This window comes from Tursiops truncatus, chromosome 3 (genome assembly GCF_011762595.2).
Source record: "Tursiops truncatus isolate mTurTru1 chromosome 3, mTurTru1.mat.Y, whole genome shotgun sequence".
In the NCBI taxonomy this organism is placed as follows: domain Eukaryota; kingdom Metazoa; phylum Chordata; class Mammalia; order Artiodactyla; family Delphinidae; genus Tursiops; species Tursiops truncatus.
In genome coordinates this window covers 143,756,130-143,780,213 of record NC_047036.1, presented here as the reverse complement: position 1 = coordinate 143,780,213, position 24,084 = coordinate 143,756,130, and the positions used below count along the sequence as shown (strand labels likewise).

General features: G+C 38.5%; 1 protein-coding gene across 1 annotated transcript; it reads right to left on the bottom strand.

Annotated features, from left to right (window-relative positions):
• Positions 1–55: 55 nt before the first annotated feature.
• RARS1 (arginyl-tRNA synthetase 1) lies at positions 56–23,505 on the bottom strand. The gene is made up of 15 exons (XM_004315099.4): positions 23,386–23,505; positions 21,935–22,069; positions 18,407–18,595; positions 17,394–17,502; positions 16,607–16,707; positions 16,061–16,182; positions 14,990–15,110; positions 13,199–13,328; positions 11,879–11,983; positions 8,699–8,877; positions 8,225–8,334; positions 5,581–5,686; positions 1,508–1,680; positions 1,119–1,366; positions 56–281 (listed from the first exon to the last, which is right to left on the bottom strand). The coding sequence occupies exons 1-15, from the start codon at positions 23,428–23,430 to the stop codon at positions 172–174; spliced, it is 1,983 nt and encodes a 660-aa protein (XP_004315147.1). The 5' UTR covers positions 23,431–23,505; the 3' UTR covers positions 56–171.
• Positions 23,506–24,084: the final 579 nt, after the last annotated feature.

The following is a 24,084-nucleotide window of genomic DNA, read 5'->3' as shown; positions in this document are numbered from 1 at the left end:
ATTTTTCTTTTCAGAAGCCTAGTTGTGAGAGATAAAGAACCACATGTTCTGTAGATAGCTGACAAATTTCTTTTACTTGTTTTTGTATCCACATGATTGATGATTGTGAAAAAGCAAACAATGCTAATGGCCACTTTGGTAAAAACACACAGTGTTCAAACCTAAGGAGGATTACATTCTTTGGACAGGCTTTATTCCCAGGATATCAAACCCCTTGGCCATGACAGCAGCTACTGCTTCACATAGCAGCATACGCCACATGTTCACCTTCAATACTTCTCCTGAGAACATAGAAAAAGACAGTAAATTTTCTTTTTACAAATCACTATTAAAGAATCTATGTTACTTCTGGATTTTACTGAGAAGTGAATAGCCCAACCCATAGATGTTTTGGGGCTTTAATTAGAATCACCTTTACCTTAAACTATAAGGGGAAACAATCTAAGAAATATAAGTGTTCTGTTCAAGAAATCTGTTTTCAACTGATGATAAAAGAGATACAAGGCCTGCATTGATTAGATTGTATTTTATCTTTCTTTTTAGAGTGCTTTCCTAGGCCTCATGGTCTGAATTAACTATAAACTTTAACACCATAATGGTGAGATTTTTTTCCTAATGAAGTTTTAGTTCTCAGGCATGACTCTCAGAAATGCCTACTTGCCATGTAACACATTAATTCAGTCTACTTCATTAACTCTTTAACAGGGTAGAGCAAAAAGCTTACAAAAGGTATCATTTTTTTCCCCCAAGGGTAGTTTTCGTTATCAAGAACCACAAAGATTCATTCTGGGACCCTCAGTCACACTGCTTTTGTTGGAAATATCCTATTCCTAGTGGCCTTCTAATTGTTTTTCTTTAGAGTCTTATGGTTCCATCCCATGTGCCTGAGGGTGGGGAAACTAGTCAGTTTGGGAATGGGAAGAATTCCGTTTATGCTTTTATTAGAGCTAGCTCAATTTTGTCTTGTGTATATGATATGGATTAATGTGTAACTGGGGGAAAAATGGGGGGGAGGTGGTTTCCATAAATAAAATAAATTGAAAACCACCTACATCCAACTCAAATAAATGCCTTGTTGGTGCCCAATCCCCAAAATGACTATTGGATGAAGCACTCACCAGTTTGTCGATCTTTCTCCACACAATAGCAGCTATCATAGAATTCTGTGAAAGTAGTTGCCAGCTCATAGATATAATCACAGAGAGTGTGGAGAAATAAGTCATCTAAAATCTTCTGCAGAACCTCAGGGAACCGCAAAATGCACCGGCCTAGTTTCCATTCCTTCTCATGGTCCAAAATGATCTTGGTCTCTCGAGCAGCTTTCTGGAGCATTTCTTCATCAATACTGGCCAGACGCGCAATTGACCTGAAAAATCAGGTAACAGCCATCATTCCCCTTTGTTAAGTACATTCTTTTCCATTGAAACATGTAGTAAGAAGTGACTGATATAAACTAGAAATGATCATCATTTGATTCAAAATAAAACAATGTTGTACCCACAATTACCTGATTCTAGTGAAGGCATACAACAAGTAAGCTGCTGTATTTCCTCTGTCATCCAGCATTTTGTCAAAGGAGAAGATATAGTCATTCAACCGGTTATGGGAAAGATCAGCATATTTGATACAGCCATAAGCAACAGATGTCTGAGCAGCCTTCAATTCCTCTGTGGTTAAGACCTTTTGGAAAAAGAAAAAAATACTTCATAATCCTGTCTCACAGACAAAAGATGGGCGTAAGGAGCATCTAATGGTGCTTTTTAATCAGTGAACTTTAATAAATATCAACACTGAGGTAGGAAAACATGGACCAATCTACAAAGAAGAGAACAATGAAAATACAATTCATCAGCTCTGCATAACGAAGAATGTTTCCATGAGAAACTTGATTTGTAAATTATGAAGTGTCCACTTGAATACGTTACTCAGTAAGTGAGAAACGGAAAGCACCAATTATTAGTTTATATCCGCTTCATTCCATCAAAGATTCTGAGGTAGCTTACAGGAAACAAGTACAGTAAAATAAAAACAAAAATTAGGGTCAGGTAATTAACTGGAATTAAAATAGGGTGTCAAGAACTGGAGATCTAATATTGTTTTGCTAAATTTGGTCATACATTCTGAAGCATTATTAGGTCACAAGTAAGTAAGTAAGGATTTCTGTTCTGGACATGATGCTGTAGCTTGAAGTAGACTAACCCTTCCAGCAAAATCAACTACTTAAAAGCTGAATAAGTTATATGAAACAACCGTTTGAAGTCACCAGAGAGCATCAACACAAGGACACCATTAAGACAACCAGCTGGCATGCTATCTGTCGGCCAGAAAACCTAACTAGGATGAATGATATTATCTAGAACCGTTATAATTTTTCATCCACAATGTCAGATGAAATGACTAAAAACCAAGAGGTGAGGTAGGGGGAGGGAGAAACAAGACAACAGAAACAACAAAAACAAGTCAACAGCAACTTTAAAGTCTGGAATTGTTTAAAGAATACTTATTAGCTACAAAGAAGAAAAATAGTAACTTTACAGTGGAGAAACTGATAGTATCACCTTAACAAAGTGATCAAAATTAATTATTAACAATCATGAGAAATATCAACATCATGTGCCTCCTGAAATAAAAAAGTGAGAAGAACTCCTAATCTTCCCAAGACTGCATAACTGGAATTTAATCATGAGGAAATACCAGATAAATCCAGCTGAGGGACATTCCACAAAAAACCTGACCCTTCGTAAGTGTCAAGATCATGAAAGTCAAAGAAAGAGCAAGGAACTGCCCAGATTAAAAAAGAATAAGGAGACATGAAAACTAAATGCAACATGTGATCTTGGACTAGAAAAAGGACGTCTGTAAGACAAATGGCAAAACTTGACTAAGGTCCGCAGATTAGTGAATTGTATTGCAGCAATGTTAATTTCCTGATTTTGATAATCATACTACGGCTGTAAGATGTTAATGTTTGGGGAAGCTAATATGGGAATTCTTTGTACTATTTTACAATTTTTGTTATGTCTGAAATTATTTCAAAATGAAAAGCTAAAAGAAAAATTTCAAAATGAAAAGCTAAAAAGAAAACTATGATTAAGGTATTCAAATAATGAGACAAGACTGTATGAAAAGCAAAATTTCAATAGACACTTGGAATACAGAACAGCAAAATATCTGAAGTAGATAAATATTCAAAATAAAGCACGGAGAGAAGAAAAGTGAAAAAAAAAGTGAAAGACACTTTGGGAGACCGTCAAAAGTTCTAATATAATATATGTACTTAGAATTCCAGAATAGAATGGGGCAAAGATGCAATATTTGAAGAAATATGGCTGAGAATTTTCCTAAACTGATGAGGAACCCAACCCACAGGAAGCTCAGCAACTCCCAAGCAAGGTAAGTACAAAGGAAAGAAGGAAACTCCCTAACTCCCTCTCCAAACCAAACCTAGGCAATAAAAAAAACTGCAGGGAGGAATAAAGTTCACAGGAAAGGGTAAATATGTGGATAAATATAAATGAATAGATGGTCTAAAACAAACACTGTACAAAAGACTTGAACAGACCCTTCACAAAAGACACCCAGATGGCCAATAAGCAACAGTCAACATAAATTACTCATCAGAGAAATGCAAATTTTAACCATAGTGAGATGCTAATACACATTCACCAGAAAAGCTAAAATAAAAGACTCACAAAAAGTTATAGTGGAAGATATGGGGCAACTGGAACAATCACATACTAGTGGTGAGAGTGTACAATGGTTACAACTCTGTCCTTGGCACAATTTTTAATAAAGTTAAGCATAAGCCCACCCTACAACCCATCAATGCCATTCCTAGATATACATCCAAGAGAAAAAGTGCATGTACCCATAGAGTGGCTTGAACAGCAATGCTGAAATTAATTTATTTGTAATAGTCAACAAACAGAAACAACCCTAATGTCCATCAACAGAAGAAACATAATACTATTAGCTAGGGACTTCCCTGGTGGCACAGTGGTTAAGAATCCACCCACAAATGCAGGGGACACGAGTTCAAGCCCTGGTCTGGGAAGATCCCACATGCCGCGGAGCAACTAAACTCGTGCACCACAACCACTGAGCCTGTGCTCTAGGGCCTGTGAGCCACAACTACTGAGCCTGTGTGCCACAACTACTGAAGCCTGTGCGCCTAGAGCCCATGCTCCACAACAAGAGAAGCCACTGCACACCTCAACAAAGAGTAGCTCACGCTCGCCACAACTAGAGAAAGCCCGAGAGCAGCAATGAAGACCCAATGCAGTCATAAATACATACATACTATTATCTAGCAATAAAAAGAAATGAACTACTGATACACCTGGAAAACAGAACACACGTTATGATTTCATTAAAGTCCTCAAACAAAAGTGATCTATGGTGACAAGAAACTTTCTGGGGTGATGGAAATATAACTTGATTGGTTGGTGTTATCATGTCTATACATATGTGTGTGTAAAAATTCGTCAAGCTTTACATTTTACTGTATGCAAATCAAAAGATACTAGCTGAAATGGCCAAATAAATAAAAGAGTCAAAGCAGTTTTTGTTATCATGCAGACTAAACAAATTGATTAGGTGACTAAATTTTCCATTTTTCATCTGATTGTGCCACTTGTGCCTAGGCCAGAACTAAAAGGCAAAACCATTCTGGAGATACCAACTGGGTATACCTGACAACCACCTACTGGAAATAGAGAAAAAAAGTATTTTACATTTCATTTTGCTAACAGTGGAAAGGGAACAGATGGGAAGAATGTAGCCTTACAGCCTGCCTTCATGCTCTCTGGATTATCAGTGATCTACCCAAACCAAACAAGACAGTGTGTCCTCAAAGAACCTTTTTTTTGTTTGGCTCTTTGATGTCTACATTTCTTCCTATTCTGTGTCTCTTTCTGTCATTTTACTCTTCTGTTTATAGTAATTATGTTCATTCCAAAATACCACTTGACTTGAAGGAGAGTAAAAGACCTAAGACTCTTTGAATCTCAATCCTTGACCTCTGTTATTCCCATCTTAAATTTTTTTTGATGCTTTTTTTCCATTTTGATGCAGTTCCTCCAAATTCCACACAGATCCAACCTCAGTCCTTTCTAAGGGTGCTATGAAAGCCCATCATGTTTCCTACTCTGATGGCTCGTCAGTGGCCGAGAGTGGTAGGTGTTTACTGCTATGACCATTCTACAAATGCTCCCAGACAAAGGAGCTCAGCAGACGTACACTCTAATGTAGGCTCTTCACTCAGACCGTCTCAATCTTCAATATTCTCCCATCACTGGTTCAAAGCAGTGACAGGTGAACTGCCAATAAGAAGCAGATATTCTATGCCACATTAACAAAGGCGAAAAAGGCCATGGCCTTTTGTAATAGCCAAGAACTGTATTTTCACAATAAATACTCAACAATTCAAGAAACAAACTGTGCAATAAAATCTGAGTACTATAAGCCTGTCAAAAGTGGACTGACTCCTTATAATCCTTCCCAGTTCTCTCAATAAAGACAAAAATAAAAAACCACAACACCATGCATGCTACACAATACACAAATAAGTCTTTGGATTACCTTGTCTCTTTCTTTTTCCTTCAATTTGTCCATGGAGCGTTTTAGTCCTTCTTCCAGAAGGTCTATGAGGCGCACCGTTTCACCTGATCGTGTTTTAAACTTCTTCCTAATAAAATTTAAATGTCCCAGTTAAACAGATTTTGAAGCAGACCTTCCAACTTAGAAATCTTTGAAAATTAAGGTTTGACACTGCCTTATTCAGCTGACAACCAGGGAGGATGCCAAAAGAAAGTAGATACAGTCAAGTGTCTTTCATCTATTAACCCTCAACTCCAAGCATTCTATGCTTTAGACCCCTAATAGCATTCTCTACATGTTCACCTTTAATACATTCGTTAAAACGGAAAAAAAGAAGACATCCGTTAATTTGTTCAGTTTTCTGAACACGAAGTTTGGCTCAGTTGTTTTACCTTCTTAGAAAATCATTAATTAACTACACTTTTGCTTCTAGAACTGCTTGGGAAATAAGCAAATTCTTAACTGGAATCTTACTTGCATTTCTCTGAATAGTAATTCCACCTGTCCAGTGGTAACCAACCCTAGAAGCATATCGGAATCAGCCTGAGAACTTTAGAACTGGATGCCAGGGCCCCATTCATACTCACTGAAATCAGAATCTCTGTGGATGGGGCAAAAGTACTGATAAGCACTGCCCTGAGTAACTGCACTATTAAAAAGCATTTCATGAGGGGCTTCCCTGGTGGTGCAGTGGTTGAGAGTCCGCCTGCCGATGCAGAGGACACGGGTTCGTGCCCCGGTCCGGGAGGATCCCACATACCGCAGAGCGGCTGGGCCCGTGAGCCATGGCCGCTGAGCCTGCGCGTCTGGAGCCTGTGCTCCGCAGCGGGAGAGGCCACAACAGTGAGAGGCCCGCATACCGCAAAAAAAAAAAAAAAAAGTATTTCATGAAAATTGGATTTTACCTATTAAAAAGAAGTTTGCAAGACATCCAAGTATATGATGTCCGTCTTTTTCTTCCTGTTTTTTTTAAGTTAAAAAAATCCTTCAATCCCAATAATGGTACAAAGGAAGCATGTTTTTCTATCTAACACAAAGTCTGCCAAAGTAATTGTGATACTTCCTGTTAAAGTTATATGTTCAGAGCTGCCTTAAAAAGGAGCATCTTGCCCTTCATTATAGAATTAAAACTCCTTTATTATTCCAAAAATACATTAAATACTTCCATAGCTTTCCTTATGCCATCCCCTCCCCTCCTTGAGTGTTCCAACAACTTCCAGACCTTCTGTGTGATGAAATGATATCCATCATAAAGCCTAGCCAAAATGTAAGAAAGCCTTCCTTAATGTCTCCACTTTGCAATAACTGGTCTTTCCCATTATTCCCTACCTGCGCCTGCCTTGAATTTTTGCTTTTTGTGTTGGTCTACTCCTCTGACCAGTGGTTCTAATAAGAGGGATGCATACCTGACTACCAAAAGAGCTTTCAAAAACAGATGCCTAATACCCACTGTAGACCTAATAAGTCAGTAACTCTCCTGGTAGGGCCTGGCATGTATATTTTAACAGGCTCCACAGGGAACTGCTCTGCTTTAGATGACAGGCTTCTTCTTCAGGAAGGAGGCCATGTTTTATGTTATCTTCATGTACACACTGTGGAGCACCCAGCCAATGAGGTGCTCAATAAACAGGAAGATGATCAAATAAAATGATAAGTTATTTATTGTAAAAAGCCTTAAAACAGAAAAATTCACTAAAAAATAGATGGCAGAATCTGAGCATTTTAATGTCACTATTTAAAATACGGTAGGCTGCTACTGGCTAACTATCACTGATATTATTTTTCTTTTTTATGGTGTAGGACACCATAATTACATGATACCGAATGCAGAAATATAAAACAACAACCAAAAAAAGAAGTAAAAAATTCCTTAGCCATTACATGATAAATTAAATGCCAATATATAAATATTGGTGATAAATATCAGACATAAAAGGTAAATGTGTTAATTTTCTCCTAACTGTAGGAATAATCATCTAAATGTTAGTCAAAAAAACCAATAGGGGCTTCCCTCGTGGCGCAGTGGTTGAGAGTCTGCCTGCCGATGCAGGGGATGCGGGTTCGTGCCCCGGTCCGGGAAGATCCCACATGCCACGGAGCGGCCATGGCTCACGGTAAGGACCCAGTGTCTTCTAATTAACAAAAAAGCGCAGCTATACAGAAGAGTCATATGTTACAATTAAATGTCTGATCTAAGGTATTTGGTCTCCATATAATCTTGTATCTAAAATAAATACCCTGACACCCCTAGCCTGCCTTTTACATGCTTAATTAGGGCTTTTGTACACTGGCTTGTTAAGCATCTTGAGCTAGCTTATGCAGTTTTTAGAAACATCACCCACTTTTACGTGATGGTAGTATTTAGGTCATGTCACCAAATCTAAAATGATATGGTGATTAGTTAAGTGATCCTAAGACAATATTAAATGTAAGATGTTAAAAATTTCTCTGAATTCTCCCTAAAAGGTTACATTCTCTGGCAGTGATAAGACATAGGTACAAAACATCTCAGCTGCGTACACCACTACAGCATACATAGACTATGGTATCAAATGAAATATAGCCTCTTTCAAAGAAATCTGGGGGTCAGGTGTGTCATTTCCACCTTCAGATTTTCCAGACTTACTTGTCTTCCCCCAGTACCACACCAAATCCAGCATGAGACACTCGAGTTACTGCAGGGTCATACCAACCAATCATTTGAGCACCACCAAATATTGTCTGGAAGTGTAAAGACTACAAAGAAATAGAAAGAGAAAGTTACTTGCTAAACTTTCTAATTAAAAAAATGACTGAAAGCTCTTCTGCTTAGGAATAAAAATTTGTAAAATTCAAATCACTCACACATCTTGTAAGGCAAGTAAAGTTGTAAAAGCTCTTCTTTATTCCTTATACATGAGAAAAGGAACACCCTTTCAGTTTACAGAGACAAGCGGGAAAGCTGAGAAGTGTACAAGTTTGGCCAAATCCAAACCCTGTTCTTTTCCTTATATTACATTACTTTTCTGAATTTTTGTAGGGAAATTTATAGGGTCTTATAGAGCCAAATGCCTCACCAACTGGACAATCTAAACATATACAAATCTTCAAACTCACTTACTTGTCCACTGTCTACCACATAGATGATCATATCTGCTTTTTCCTCAAACAGTCTTTGTTTAATAGCAGCCAGGTCAGATGTATCATAGGTATAACCTCCATCTGATTTTACTATGGTTAATGGTATGGAACATCCTGGAACAAACACAATCTTTCTGCCATCATCCACTTGCACAAATCCTAGAAGAAAAAAAAACTTTATTAATAATGTTAAAAGAAACTTAAAGGACTATAAATGCTTAGCCATTATAGGATATTTATTAGAGAGCTCAAAAAAAAAATCACAGGATTTTTTCCCTCAATGTGACCTAGTATGAGCCTTGGAAAATGGCTATTGTCAAGGTTGTCTGGGCACCCAGGGTGTGTTCAGGGCACAGGTGAGATATCCTGGCAGTTTTCTGGACTAACACTACACTCTTCATAGAGCATCCCACTGGAGCCCAAACTCTTCATAGAGCATCCCACTGGAGCCCACCTGCTCAGCAGACACAGAACACGGAAATCTGTGCTTTGTTTTCAAGCTGGAGTCATAGCCTTCCTTTGGGAGGAGGATGCAATTTTTATCGTTACCTCTTAAAATGTATTCATTCATTTACAGTTTTAAAGTTAAAACTGCAACAGAGTTCAGGAAACAAACATGGCAGGATTTAGCATTTAGAATGGTTAGTGAAAAGTAAAAATAAAATCATGTTCATACACTCATAATGAAAAAGACAAAATTCTTGGATGCAAGAAAGGACAGGAGAGTACATGACGGTAAAAACAGCAATCTTTGAGTGCATGCTACTATGTGCTAAATACTATATTAAGCCTTAAATTCAACCTTCACAATAACTCTCTGCAGTAAATATTGTTATTACTGTTTTTTTTTTACACTTTAGGAAACTGATGCTTGGTAAGGTGAAGGCACTATAAAATGCTGGTTAAAAACAAACTCTGGGGCTTCCCTGGTGGCGCAGTGGTTGAGAGTCCGCCTGCCGATACAGGGGACACGGGTTCGTGCCCCAGTCTGGGAGGATCCCACATGCCGCGGAGCAGCTGGGCCCGTGAGCCATGGCCGCTGAGCCTGCGCGTCCGGAGCCTGTGCTCCGCAACGGGAGAGGCCACAACAGTGAGAGGCCCGCATACCGGAAAAAACAAAACAAAACAAAAAACAAACTCTGAAGCCAGACTGCCCAGGTTTGAATCTCAGACTTATTACTTATTAGCTATGTAACTCTGGGAAGTTACTAACTTCTCTGTGCTTTTCTCATTATTAAAATTTCATTATCGTAAGTGTACAAATAAAATATGCTAGAGAGGGTAGAGAAAAGGGAACCTTCTTACACTGCTGGTGGGAATGTAAATTGGTGCAGCCACTATGGAAAACAGTATGGAGGTTCCCCAATAACCTAAAACTAGAGTTGCCATATGATCCAGCAATCTCACTCCTGGGCATATATCTGGACAAAACTATAATTCGAAAAGGTGCACGCACCCCTATCTTCACAGCAGCACTATTTGTAATAGCCAAGACATGGAAACAACCTAAATGTCCATCAACAGATGAACGGATGGAGAAGATGTGGTACATATACACAATGGAATATTACTCACCCATAAGAAAGAATGAAATAATGCCATTTGCAGCAACATGGATGGACCTAGAGATTATCATACTAAGTGAAGTAAGTCAGACAGAGAAAGACAAATACCATATGATATCACTTACATGTGGAATCTAAAATATGACACAAATGAACCTATCTACAGGACAGAAACAGACTCACAGAGAACAGACTTGTGGTTGCCAAGGTGGGGGGAGGGAGGGAGTGGGAGTGTGGGGTTAGCAGATACAAACTATTACATATAGAATGGGTAAACAAGGTCCTACTGCACAGCACAGGGAACTATAGTCAACATCCTGTGATAAACCATAATGGAAAAGAATACGAAAAATATGTATTTACACATACATACACACACACACATATATATATATAACTGAATCACTTTGCTGTACAGCAGAAATTAACACAACATTGTAAATCAACTATATCTCAATTAAAAAATTTTTTTAAAATTCATTATCTTAAAAGTATGGTCCCTAGGCTCCAGAACGTGACTAACAAATACCATTTGTCATTCAAGGAACCAAGTTTCCTTGCAGATATCAGATTGGTTGAATCCAGATCTAAGGCAAATGGTTGAAAAACATAAAAGATATTAAACCTTACAATAATGCTAAAAACAATCCAGTTGTCACATCTGGAAGATATTAAGAAATTAATTTATTATTCTGAAAATTGATAAAGAAAGAAAAATAAAGGACCAAGAATTTATACTGTTTGTCTTCTATGAATTGTACCTCAGGATAATCAAAATGATTATGTGACAAAGTTCTGCACATGAGAATTCCAGGTAACAAAGGAATGACAGAATGCCACCGTTTTCCAATCTCTAATGAAATAATGGAACAAAGTCATGACAATCAACAGCTGCTAAAACCTCTAGGGGAAAGTCTAATGGGGAAATTAAAGGATAGATCAGGCTGACAACACCTAAACCCACTAATTCATCTTAACATCATAGTAAGAGAGCCAACCAAAAATTGGCATTCTTGCAAATTAAACAAGACAAAACAAAAAAGGGAAGAAAATAAAAACACAAACCAGAATTTAATCAAACCTCTTTAGAAAATACAGATAGAGGAATTGTTACATAACATTATATGGGAATCTCTGTAAGACAAACAGCCTAGTTTCTTCAAATAAATGAGAAAAAAGGATGGGGCTAATGGAGAGAAACCCATGACCTACAGAATTTATAGCAAACAAATGTGCAGACACTGAAAAAAAATACTCATGATTAAAAAAGATTATGAATCAACTTGGGAAATTTGAACTCCTGACTCACTATTTAATATTAAGGAATTATTAACTGTCATGGAATAATAATGGTATTGTGGTTTTGGGGTGGGATGAAGGGCCTGTTGTTTCAGAGACAAACCAAAGCAGTTATACATGAAATTATATGATATAAGCAGTGTATATAGGAAGGTACTGACATAGTAAGATCGGCCTGCATTCATAATTAAGTTGGGTAACAAGTGCATGGAGTTGGGGATTACTAGAATATTCCCTCCGCTTTTGCCTATGTTTGAAAATTTGTATAATAAAGTTAAAAAAAAAAAACAACTCACCTCTATCTTCAAACTCCTTCACAATATCATTCATCATATCTTGATAGAAGGATTCTCCCCTCTCTATTAAAGAGATGTCCAACGCCTCATAGATTTTATTAAACTCTAGGGAAAAAGTTACCAAATAAAGAAAATGTATAATTTAAACAAATAGGAAACATGCATCTTACCTTAAAAGAAATTATTTAATTGAAGCATTTGGAAGGAAATTAATTACATGAAAATGTATGAAACAGAGCATTACATACATACTGCCACTTTGAAAATCTGGAAAGAATATAGCAAGATACATATCAAAATTATTAATAGTGGGGAGGAATACAGATAATGTATTTCCTTTTTTCCTGTCTACATTTATTTTGTTCCTGCAAGGAACAAATACCTACTGTAATTTTTAAAAAATTTACTCTTAGGGGGCTTCCCTGGTGGCGCAGTGGTTGAGAGTCCGCCTGCCGATGCAGGGGACACGGGTTCGTGCCCCGGTCCGGGAAGATCCCACATGCCGCGGAGTGGCTGGGCCCGTGAGCCATGGCTGCTGAGCCTGTGCGTCCGGAGCCTGTGCTCCGCAACGGGAGAGGCCACAACAGTGAGAGGCCCACGTAACGCAAAAAAAAATAAATAAAAAATAAAAAAAATAAAAAATTTACTCTTAGAAAATGTAAATGAGAAGAAAAAAAGAAAAGCCTTTCCTATTTGGAGTTCAACTGTTTACTGAATTTTCTTATATAGTTTTTTTCTAATTTGTATCATTTATCTGTTTCTCTAGCCACACATTAGTGACACAAGATAACCTACAGTAGCACAACACATTTTACTGCCTAGTGTGGCAAAACAGCCCTCAGCCTTTTCCAAAGATCTACTGGCTATTCTTGTTCATTTATTCCTCAAAGTGACCTTTCAGATTATGTTAAAATTGTCTTAAAACCACAAATAAATGTGGAGAACTAGGGGATTCTGCATGACACTCTGTCCAAACATTCTATTCCATTCTTTTGTGTATTTCCCTTCATTTTAGCCCTACGCATTCTTGGATAGACTTATTCCTAACTATTTTTATAGCTTTGGATGCTACTGTGAATAGCATCTTTTTCTCTTCTACTTTCTTTCCTAACTAATTTTTCCTGACTTCTGAGGAAGTTAAATTTTGCACCTGCCTGTCTTTATAAACTTTCTTTGCAGTTTCAACTTCAGAAAATACTTAAGAAAAATAATTTGCTAGTCCTTGAAAATTTAACATGTCATTCAAGGTCAATTTTGAATACTCAAGAAACTGTATGCAATAGTATCTGTTAGATGAATGAACAAAGCCCAGAAACTCACCTTGGCGGGAGACATCACAGATAAGCTTCCAAGCTTTTATGATGTCTGGATTTTTACTCTGGAGCAAAACAACACACTGGTATGCCCTCTTCTTAAATTCCTCCTCGGTATCAAATCTCTTCTTGGATTCCTGTGTTTTAAAAAAAAAAAAAAAAGGTAAGGTTTGTAAAGAGTGACCCCCATATTTCTAGATAAAAAATTTGTACATTTCTCAAAAAGACCTAGACAAACCCCACAAATAGACCAGAGTGAGGAAGTAAAAATTTAGAACACCAGAACAAGTGCTCTATCTCAACAAAGAGTATTGTTACAAATGAATGCGCCAATAAAACCCTATTATTGCCTCTGAAATAATTTTTCTTAAAAATATAAAATTCTTGGGCTTCCCTGGTGGTGCAGTGGTTGAGAGTCCACCTGCCGATGCAGGGGACACGGGTTCGTGCCCCGGTCTGGGACGATCCCACATGCCGCGGAGCGGCTGGGCCCGTGAGCCATGGCTGCTGAGCCTGCGCGTCCGGAGCCTGTGCTCCGCAATGGGAGAGGCCACAGCACTGAGAGGCCTGCGTACCGCAAAATAAATAAATAAAAATATAAAATTCTCACCACAGTGCTACCTCTACTTTTCCAATTCACACCAATGCTACGTTCCGGGAGAGTAATAATGAATAGCTAACAGATGAGGAGGAATTTTCTGGGCTCTATTTTCCATTCTGGATGAGCAATTTTTTTTGTAATTAAAAATAAAATTGCTTTCATTGTTTTTATATCTATTTTGAAAGCAACACATGCTTACTAAAAAAAAATATATATATATTGTTAATCCCATCCCAAACTCACCAGCAATAACATTTTGATGGAAATTCTAGACATTTCTTTATAATTACAGATCTATGTGTTTAAAAAAAACTGGAAATATATGGCTTTTCTTTTACCTTGGTTTTAAAATTTAGCAATTAAAAAATTTTATTGCATTAATAGATTTGCCTCATTATATTCAGTGCACAGAATCCCAAGAGACTGTAAGTTATTTCACCCACCAGTAAACAATTTATTTTCAATTTTTTCATTAGAAAATACATACCAAAATACAAAAATAACTTCAAAAAACCCAATAACAACCAACCAAAAGACCCACAAATGTTTACTTTTTAATGCAGTAATCCTATTCTTGGGATACTGTCTATCATAAGGAAACAATTTTAAAAAGGAAAAAGACCTACAGTATGAAGTTTGAGCTCCCCCCAAATGGGGGAAGAAAATCCAACAATAGGGAATGAAATAAACTTTGGTCCACAAATCCAAAATAATGTGCTGGTATAAAGTAACATGAAAGAGTTTGATAAAATGTTTAACAGGCAGAATATAAAAATGATATTATAACCACAAATGATATAATACATGTTTGAATGTTTGTATACGGATAAGTAAAGGAGTCACACTAACTGATTTAAAATTATGGTTTATGGTAAATTGTCTTTAAAAAACTGTTTATAGATACTTAACAACGCTTTCAAAATATATAAAATGAAGATGAAAACTACAGCATCAGAAATTTTTAAATATTAAAATGTATTTTGACTAACAAACTCCTAAATTCACTTAAGAATGGGTAATGTAGTAGAATTAAATTTTTAACATACACCAATAAAAAAAGCAAGCATGATGTGTTAAGGAACAGAGTTTAGCAACTGTTATAGTAGCTTCAAATACCATTTTAAACTCTCTAAGGAAAACAAATAATTGTGATAAATGATAAACACACAAATAATAGAACAATAAATGAAATCAAACCTTATAAAAAGCCTGAAGATCCCCAATGGGAGGTGAAACTGTTAGGTAATCCGGAAATCTGTCTTGCAGGTGAGCAATGAGCATGCCAAACTGGGTTCCCCAATCTCCTACATGGTTTAATCTAATACCAAAAACAGAACATAAAATCACTTTAAAATGATAAACATGGTTAAATTAGAGGAATTATATTCCATTAGGAACCACTAACATTAAGTGCCAGTACATCACATTTAGTAATATATTTTTATGGAGGTGTTTCCTCAACTGGTCTGAGAGGCAAAGACCAGGTCTGTTATGTTTAGCATCACATACCCAGGAATGGAGGCTGCAAACAGCAGGCCTCTAGGATTTGCTGAATGAATTTCCTATCAGTGGACTGTGATCTGTTTATTGTGTAGTTAACTGGGACAATGGCAGCTGGGCCAATGTTGGTCATTACCACAATTTTATGAAAATTTAACTTTTCAACTAATTATCTTAGTGTAATTAGTGGTTCCCAAATGTCAATGGACAAAATTTTTCAAAATATGTCAATCCAACCACTTCTCATTCCTCACGGCTTTCATCTAATCTCAAACCACCAGATCATCTCTTAACTGGATTATTAAAACAGCCTTCTAATTCATTACTATAGTTCTCCCTTAGTTGCCTAGCTTCTTCACAGGAACCAGAGTAATCTCTAATTAGATTACATGCCCTACTAACTTAAGACTTTCCAATAACTTCTCACTGCACTTAATAAAATCCCAATTTCCTACCATGGCCTACAAGGCCCAGCACCATCTGTTTCTTGCTTACCTCTCCCACTAGACTATATACCCCTAGTATACACGAGGCAATCAAGAAATATTTGTGGAACAAATGGGGGAGCTTTTTCCTTGGTTCCGCCCCCTACCCCAAGTCTTAAAAGCTGTTAGTCCAGAGGAGGGGCCAAGGACATAATTTAAAAGCCTAATGGGTGATTATGAAGCAGAACCACACTGATGAATCACTGATTTAGTCAAAGATTCTTTCTCAAGTGACATTTTCCCTTGTCTATAGAAATCTCCAAAGAAAGCCAAGAGTACGTACCGCAGCACGTTATATCCTGCAAACTCAAAGAGGCGGCACATGCTCTCTCCTATGATCGTCGACCTGAGATGGCCTACATGCATCTCTTTAGCTATGTTGGGAGAGGAAAAGTCAACTACAACCTAGGATAAATAATAAAGATTTTTTTTAAAGGGGTATAAACATTTTATTCTGCTAACATATTCATTAATAACATTTAATAATAAACTTAAGACTTAAACAGTAGCTTGCATTGTAATTCAATTGTGTTAGGTTTTCTGATGAAACCTGTCCATTATTAACTGAAAAATAATCAAATTTGTTTAAACAAATTCTATTCTCTATTTCAGAGATAACTCATAAATATCGGTTGGCTACCTCAAATGCTTTATGGAATGAAAGGAAAAATCACATAGCAATCAAGACCCAGGGGAAAAGTTACTTCACAGCTGTGTTCATAATCTCAAAATATTAATGATTAAATCTCAGTAGAAGTAAAAGCCATTCCTAGTTATAACTAACACAATTCTAATGTATTATTATATCAATCAAAAATTGTACATATACCTTTTTGTTTTCTCCAATGGCAGGTAGTTTAACACCATTCACCAAGAGGTTGGTCAACTGTTGTGATACAAAGCCCTTTCTTAAGTGGACATTAATAAAACCTAAAGAATAGAGAAGAGAAAAAAAATCAGACAGCCTCCAAACTTGAGGATTGCTCACCCCCAAAGCCTTTCTCAATTTCACTTATGCTGGTTCCAGAGCCTTAGTCTGGTTCTGGCAAAACTTTTCAGGCTTCCAACACCACTTGGGGCCTTGGCTTGAGCACTCCTGTAAGTTCCCTGTTTCAGCATCTATTTCAAACTTTCACCACTCTCCTGAAAGCTTCTTACTTCAGGGCCCCTTCACTCTCAGTAAATGATTTATTTACCTCTTAACAGAAAATAGGTGATTCTTTCGTACAGAATACCTGCCATGGTCTATCTCCTTTTTGCTGATGAAGAACTAAGCCAGAGGGAGAAAAAGTTAACTCATCCAAGACCAGTGTGGCTAAGTCTAGTTTAAAACTACAGTTTCCTAACTCTCAATCTAAGGTGCTTTCATCATCTTGTTCAGTATACAAGTTATAACCCTATGTTTATATTTAAAATGGTTTTCTTGGGAATTCCCTGGCGGGCCAGTGGTTGAGACTCCGCACTTTCAATTCTGTGGGCCCGGGTTCAATCCCTCGGTCGGGAAACTATTGGTAAAAATCCTACAAGCTGCGTGGCACGGCTAAAAAAAGTTTTCTTATTTCTAAAGGACTCAGCAATCAATACAACTACTTAAGAAAGATAACATTATGACATACCAGGACCAGCAATTTCAACTTTTTCAATATATTCATTGTCTGGGAGGTGTTTGATAATGTTTCCAGCAATTTCCCTTGGATTAACTTTCTGCTCCTTGGTTTTGAGCATCTATAAAACATAAATGATTCATTACACAACAGGTTTCAGCAAGGTAGTAGGAAATGCACAACTGACAAAGCATCAGATGCATTTGACATAAGACCCATCAAAAGGCAGAAAAGCAGAGACCAATAACCTTGTAAAGGGATTGATTAAAGCATCAGACATCAAAGTGCCAGAAGGAATAAAAAAGTGCCAAAACCACAGGACCTCCATTTGAAAATGAGTTGCCAAAACTAGCTAGAACTTTTTAATGAAGACTTCTAAAGTCTTTAGTCATAATGCCCGTTTCCAGGATATTCACATTCCTAATTTGCAAATATTCAGAGTTGAGTAATAAACAGCACCCTTATAAACTTAACCCCAGCGTAGACACATAAAAATTATCTAGAAAAAAATCTGGTCTCTTTAGATGAAGCCTTTCTATTCAGCAATGAAGAGAAAGAAAAAGTCCCAAACCAGGGGCAATAAACTACTAACACATTAGACAATGTAGCTCTTAAAAACAGGGAACTCCTCTGCCTGAATATGAAATACACAAGCCCACCTCAAAGACACATCTCCACCAAATATTTGATGGGAATGCTGGTTCTAGACAGCTAACTTTTAATCCCTCAACAATAACACAAAGCCATCCTGGACACAAAAGGAGGGAAGTGCCAAAACAATACCAACTATTACCCTTAAACATTGAGAATATATATATATATATAATATATATATATAATTTAAATATTCAAATTAGTGGTTTTTAAAAATTAAAAACATACATATTCCCTTTCTTCAAGATTTTCCAGAACCGTGGAAAATGTTTTCACTGAGGATACAATTTGATATTATTTATGCAAATGGTAATAATTATAATGCTTAAGAAAATCAAATCATCAAGAATGCTTTATAATAATATAATCACCTGAGAGATACCCATAGCACTATTACACTGATAGTCCCCAAACTTGGGCTGTTGACTTGGTGTCACTATCAGTGGAGGATTTTCCAAATCTGGATAGGCAGCCTTAATGGCACAACCAAAGACCTCTTGTAGGCAACTATTGATGTTAAGCATATTTTTAGTTGGTTTGCTCCTTTCTGCTTGAAGACTCTGTAAGAAAAGAATGAAAATGTCAATAAATTCTAAATTATCATACAAAATTTTCCCAAATATTTTGCGAAACCTTGAAATGTCTTCAGAAGAACTGAAAGGTAATATACACTGATAGTGTAATGCTCTCATACCTAGGATATGCTGAGAAACATTAATAGGACAAGTCTATCCCATAGCATCTAAGACATACATGTAAAAACGTCCTGAGTACTTTCTTTCTACAGTTATTTATTTATTTTGCGGTACGCGGGCCTCTCACTGTTGTGGCCTCTCCCGTCGCGGAGCACAGGCTCCGGACGCGCAGGCTCAGCGGCCATGGCTCACGGGCTCAGCCGCTACGCGGCACGTGGGATCTTCCCGGACCGGGGCACGAACCCGCGCCCCCTGCATCGGCAGGCGGACTCTCAACCACTGCGCCACCAGGGAAGCTCTCTACAGTTATTTTATCAGAACAGAAATTAGCAATAGAGAGTAAGGGGCTGATTGGATTTTCTCAGCTTCCTTAAAGCACAGAGAAAATAATACAAAATAAATCCTAAATAACTTCTTATCAAATGCTGGAACTGAAAGCTCTATGAACAAAAGAAATAAAAAAATATATTCTCTCCATTAAAATGTTGACCCCTTCAAGGCATGAAATGAAACAGATAAAAAATACTGCTGGGTAATATTAATATATCAGAATAACAGGTTGTTTTGTCTTACTGCTATTCCCATGTTGGACTACTACTACCTCCTATTTCTCACTTTCTCTGAAGTGGAATATATTCACATAAGATGGTGTAGAATTAATTAATTACCTCTATTATTGCACTTTTCATACCTTCTCCAAATTATCTGTCTGTATCACCAGACTTCTGATTGCAAAGAAAGTGTCCTATTTATGGCTCTATCCCTGGCACCTAGCATTGTACCTGCCATGTAGCAGGTCAAGATGACTGGTGACTGAACACATACGCTCATAATGGAATACAAATGAAAATGCTGCTACAAAGTAATCACAACTTTACATCAGTCAAAATGCCAATGATGTGCAGTATGAATGACAAGAACAATGAAAACTATTATTCGAGTAGTACTGAACTGAGTACTACTGAGTAACTTGAGTCTCAAGAACTGAGTCAAGTGCTTTATTTATTTATGTGCATTATTTTACTTCATCTACATAACAAAAATTCGGTTTGTGACTACTATCATCATTTCCTTGTGGGCTAGAGATTAAGTAACTGGCCAAAGATAACAAAGGCAAGTGGCAAAGTCAGGATTCATGGTCAGTACTGCTGGAATGGAGCATTTCAGGTTCTATGCTTCCTCATCACCCTCTCTACCATATGGAAGAAATTATATTCTTTAAACTCACTAAAATACTGATTTAAAATTTTAGTTAGTCAATAATTGACTCCCCTGTGATGCCACACTCAAAAAAGGGGAAGATATGCTTATCACAATCTAAAGGTTTCCAATAACAAATACTGGGTTGGCTAAAAAGTTCATTCGGGTTTCTAACATCTTAATGGAAAAACCCGAACAAACTTTTTGGCCGACACAATACTAAAGTTTTTAGATATGATCCTAAGACCCAAAACCAATTGTAGATAAATCTCAATCTATTTTTAAAGGCTGGGAATATCAGTATATATGTATGGATGTGTGTATGTTTTTGTGTGTATATATGTAAACACATGTATATGAATCCATTGTACTTGATTTCTGCACCATGCAATTAAGTATTTGACTATAATTAAATACTTTTCCCCAACCTGTTTCGTATGTGCAAGTCTTTTCTCCCCCAAAATGGTAAGTTCCATGAGGTTAAGAAATATTACATACGGTACAAACACCTTTGCTATAACTCACTATAAGCATTCTGAAACACCTCACATTATGCAAAAAAAAAAACCAACAAAACCTCCTAAAACCACAGAGCTTATGAGAAAATTAGCATCAGAAGCAGATTACTCAAAATCTCTGATTTTGTAATAAGAGTACCATCACATAGCAATCTTAACATTGTCACTGGTGAAAAACATACCCATAATTCTAATAAGTACTAAGTAAATATAAGACTTAATCTTGGGCGGGGGGAAGACAGCTCAGTAGGAGGGGGTATACGGAAGAGTTGAGGCTGTTGAGTTAATGAAAACAAGGGCAAAAATGTCTCTGAGACAACCATCCAACACGTGTTTCTAACTCAGAGCATGTGGCCAAAGTGAGCCAGAGGAAGAGGGTAGGGAAAATGGGCATCCCGCACTATTTATTCTTCTGTGGCTTGCTGTTCTCTGTTGGGTACTTTGTATTCAGTGCTGTTACTCAGTAGGGCAAAGTATCTACGAAAGAACCAATATGCCTTCCACATTACACTGACGGAATTCTCCTATTTACAATTAGAGCTAGTTCCCATTATGAAAATGTGTATTAGAATACATTGTACTTCCTTTTGTATCTCTTCCCTCCTAGACTCTAGCACATATTAGGCATTTAACAATACCTCTGAATTGAAATAAATATAATAGGGAAATGAGTAGAAGTAAGTGCAGAATGAATGAGGTAATCAGAAAGGTGAGATATTTTGGGGGCAATTCCATGGAAAAGGAATTTTGTGATTTTAGAAGACTCAAAGCTATTTTAAGCGGAAGAGATCACAGCAGGTAATAAAAAAGACTTCACGGGAGTGGGGCAGGCAGAGTCTAAGATGAATAAATGGGGTAAGCTTTGGAAAAAAGGTATAATGCCAGTGCAGCCTGGCTGAAAGTAGTACACACACAGGAGAACAATTATGGGAGTGAGGTCATCCTCTAGGATGTGTCATCAGCAGACCTGAAAGGCAGGCCAAGAAATTAAAACCCCAACTGAAGCAAGCTCACTATGTTGACAAAACTTATAAACACCGTTAGATCATGAAGTCATTAAATAACCAGTACAACACAAGCTTCCTGGAAAAAAATGTTCTGAAATTTTAAGTGGAAAAAAATATATATATGACGTTGTAAAATACGAAAGTAAAACTGTACAATAACCAACTTAAAGCAGAGAAGGGCTGTGGGTGTATTTAAAAATATTTCCATTTGATAGAAGCAATTATGTAAAATTAAGCTGGCCAAACACTTAGTATGATGAAACATTTCAAAGGGCCCTAGAAGGACAAGAGCAATTGCTCCATTATCTGCACCAAAAACTGAGTCCTAACTTGTCTCATGCAGGGAGAAAGGACATGGTTTCTTCACTCCTTTTTCCAAATTCCTCAGGGCATGCTTTCAGAATCTTCGATAACAAGGATTTTAAAAAAAGACACAATAATTTAAATTGTAGAATGAAACTAGAACCTAGAGTACTCACCTTTTGAAGGATATTCAGCCGATACTTTAATTTTAAATTTTCTTCCCGCAACTGTTCCAAATTTGAAGAAGCTTCTGAACAGCTGCAGTTTTTCAACCGATCAATTTCAGCAGTCAGAAACGTAATCTCTTTCTCCTAGGAAAGAAAAGCCACTTTGTTCGGTCCGTCATAACTGATGATTCCCACGACGTGATAAATTGAACCACAGGCTTACTTCCTCCTTTCCCCTCCTCTCCACCTGGGTGTGGCAGAGGTGATGGGAATGAAGGAGTTTCCTTAGGATAAGCCGTGAGTTTTCTTCCTTGAGGTTTTTGATGACATTAGGATATTATCCTTGATAAGAAAAAACGAAGCACGTGTGTTGGCGGGGAGAAACAGGAGTGTTAAGCATGCAAGGGGATAAGCTTCAGATCGCTTGTTTCTTTTTTGGCTCAAGTGCCACCCCTTCCGCCTTTTCTGAGACACAAGGATTTTCCCATTTTTTCCTGTTTCCAGGGTCGTAGGTCCTAGCCTAGATGTTCTCCTCCAACTAAAGACATGTCCAGTCAAAAGAAAATCAAGCTTCCAACCTAACTGCATTACTAAGGGAGACACGCCCTCACTTTAACTGTCAGATTGTCTACCTGGACATAACTACAGCCGAAAACATTGCCATAAATGAGCATACGTTATGTTCCAGGCACTGAACTAACACTTTTCAGAAATTATCTCTATTATTCTTATCACAACCCAGCGAGAGGGTACTTACAGCCCCCCACGGACAAAGACCATGCGAGGAGAGCGGTAAAGAACGTGCCAATCTACCTGACCAACTTGCACTGTTGTGAGGGATTTAGCATAAAGCAGTTCCCGTGATGAGATGACACTGCGTAACCTACATTCCCATCACCCCTCCCACTTCTCCCTACCTGGGCCTAGAGGGTAAGGGAACTGTCACTTTTTGACAAAGTATGACAGTTCTTCCCCCCACGAATACTGAGGGCAAGAGAGCAAACTCCTGCTTGATAATGAACGACTGCACGGGCTTTTCAGGATTCCTCTTGCTCAGGAGCACGGCGAGAACGGTGGCTGAGCTGCAAACAGGACCCAGGGCCCCTCTGCCTGGTCCCGCGCTTCCACCGAGAGCGCGCGCGTGCTCGGGAAAAGACGAGCACTGCTCGAGGCTGTACTCAACACGCCAGGCTCCAGCACCCCACCCCCCGGACACGCTGGCTTGGGGAAGTCAGAGAGAGGTGGACCCTCCACCTCGCTGAACGTCACCGTCACCCGGGCCTGGAAACCACGGGTTCTTCCTCTCCCACCTCTGGGAGAGCGTTTCTGGGAGGGCATTAGCTTCCGAGGCAGCGCAGGCCGGTCCCCACCTCGCTGCCGTCGCCTTATCGCTGCCCGGGCAGGAGCCGGGCCCCGGCGCCTCCCTTCCAAACCTTCCCAGCGGACCCACGCGGTCCCACCTGCTGCAGCAGCCGCGCGGAGCAATGAGCAACCAAGCCGTCCATCCTCTCGTCAGCGGCTTACCCACCAAGCCGCCGGAAGCGGAAGCGGCAAGCCCCGCCGGAAGCGGAACCCCTCTCCCTCTGCCCTTCCCGGCCCCGCCCAGCCGTCTCGTGGGTGTCGCCTCTGCTGCCCCCTGGTGAAATCCAGGAGACACTGCGGGGAGAACCCGCGGGAATTTTCTGCCAGGATTGGGGGCGGGGGCTGCAGCCTTTAGATTCTGATGTTGGGACGAGGGCAAGGGATTTGAGGGAAATCGGACCAGAGCTGCTCTGTGCTCGACTGACTTGGACAGAGGCACTTACCTAAAGCCTTTGTCTCTCAAGGGCTTCATTTAACCCCTCCGTGAAATGGGTACAGAACTAACAAAATCCATTAATTTATTCAACAGAATTTATTATGTCCATTAATATGCCAGCACTATGCCAGGCGCTGGAACACAGCTGGAAACAAGTCCGACAAGGTCCTCACTTTCATGGAAGTTACATTTTAGAGGGAATAGATATACCAGACAAGAAAGTAAATAACAGTTAAGAATCCGCCTACCGGGCTTCCCTGGCGGCGCAGTGGTTGAGAGTCCGCCTGCTGATGCATGGGACATGGGTTCATGCCCCGGTCCGGGAAGATCCCACATGCAGTGGAGCGACTTGGCCCGTGAG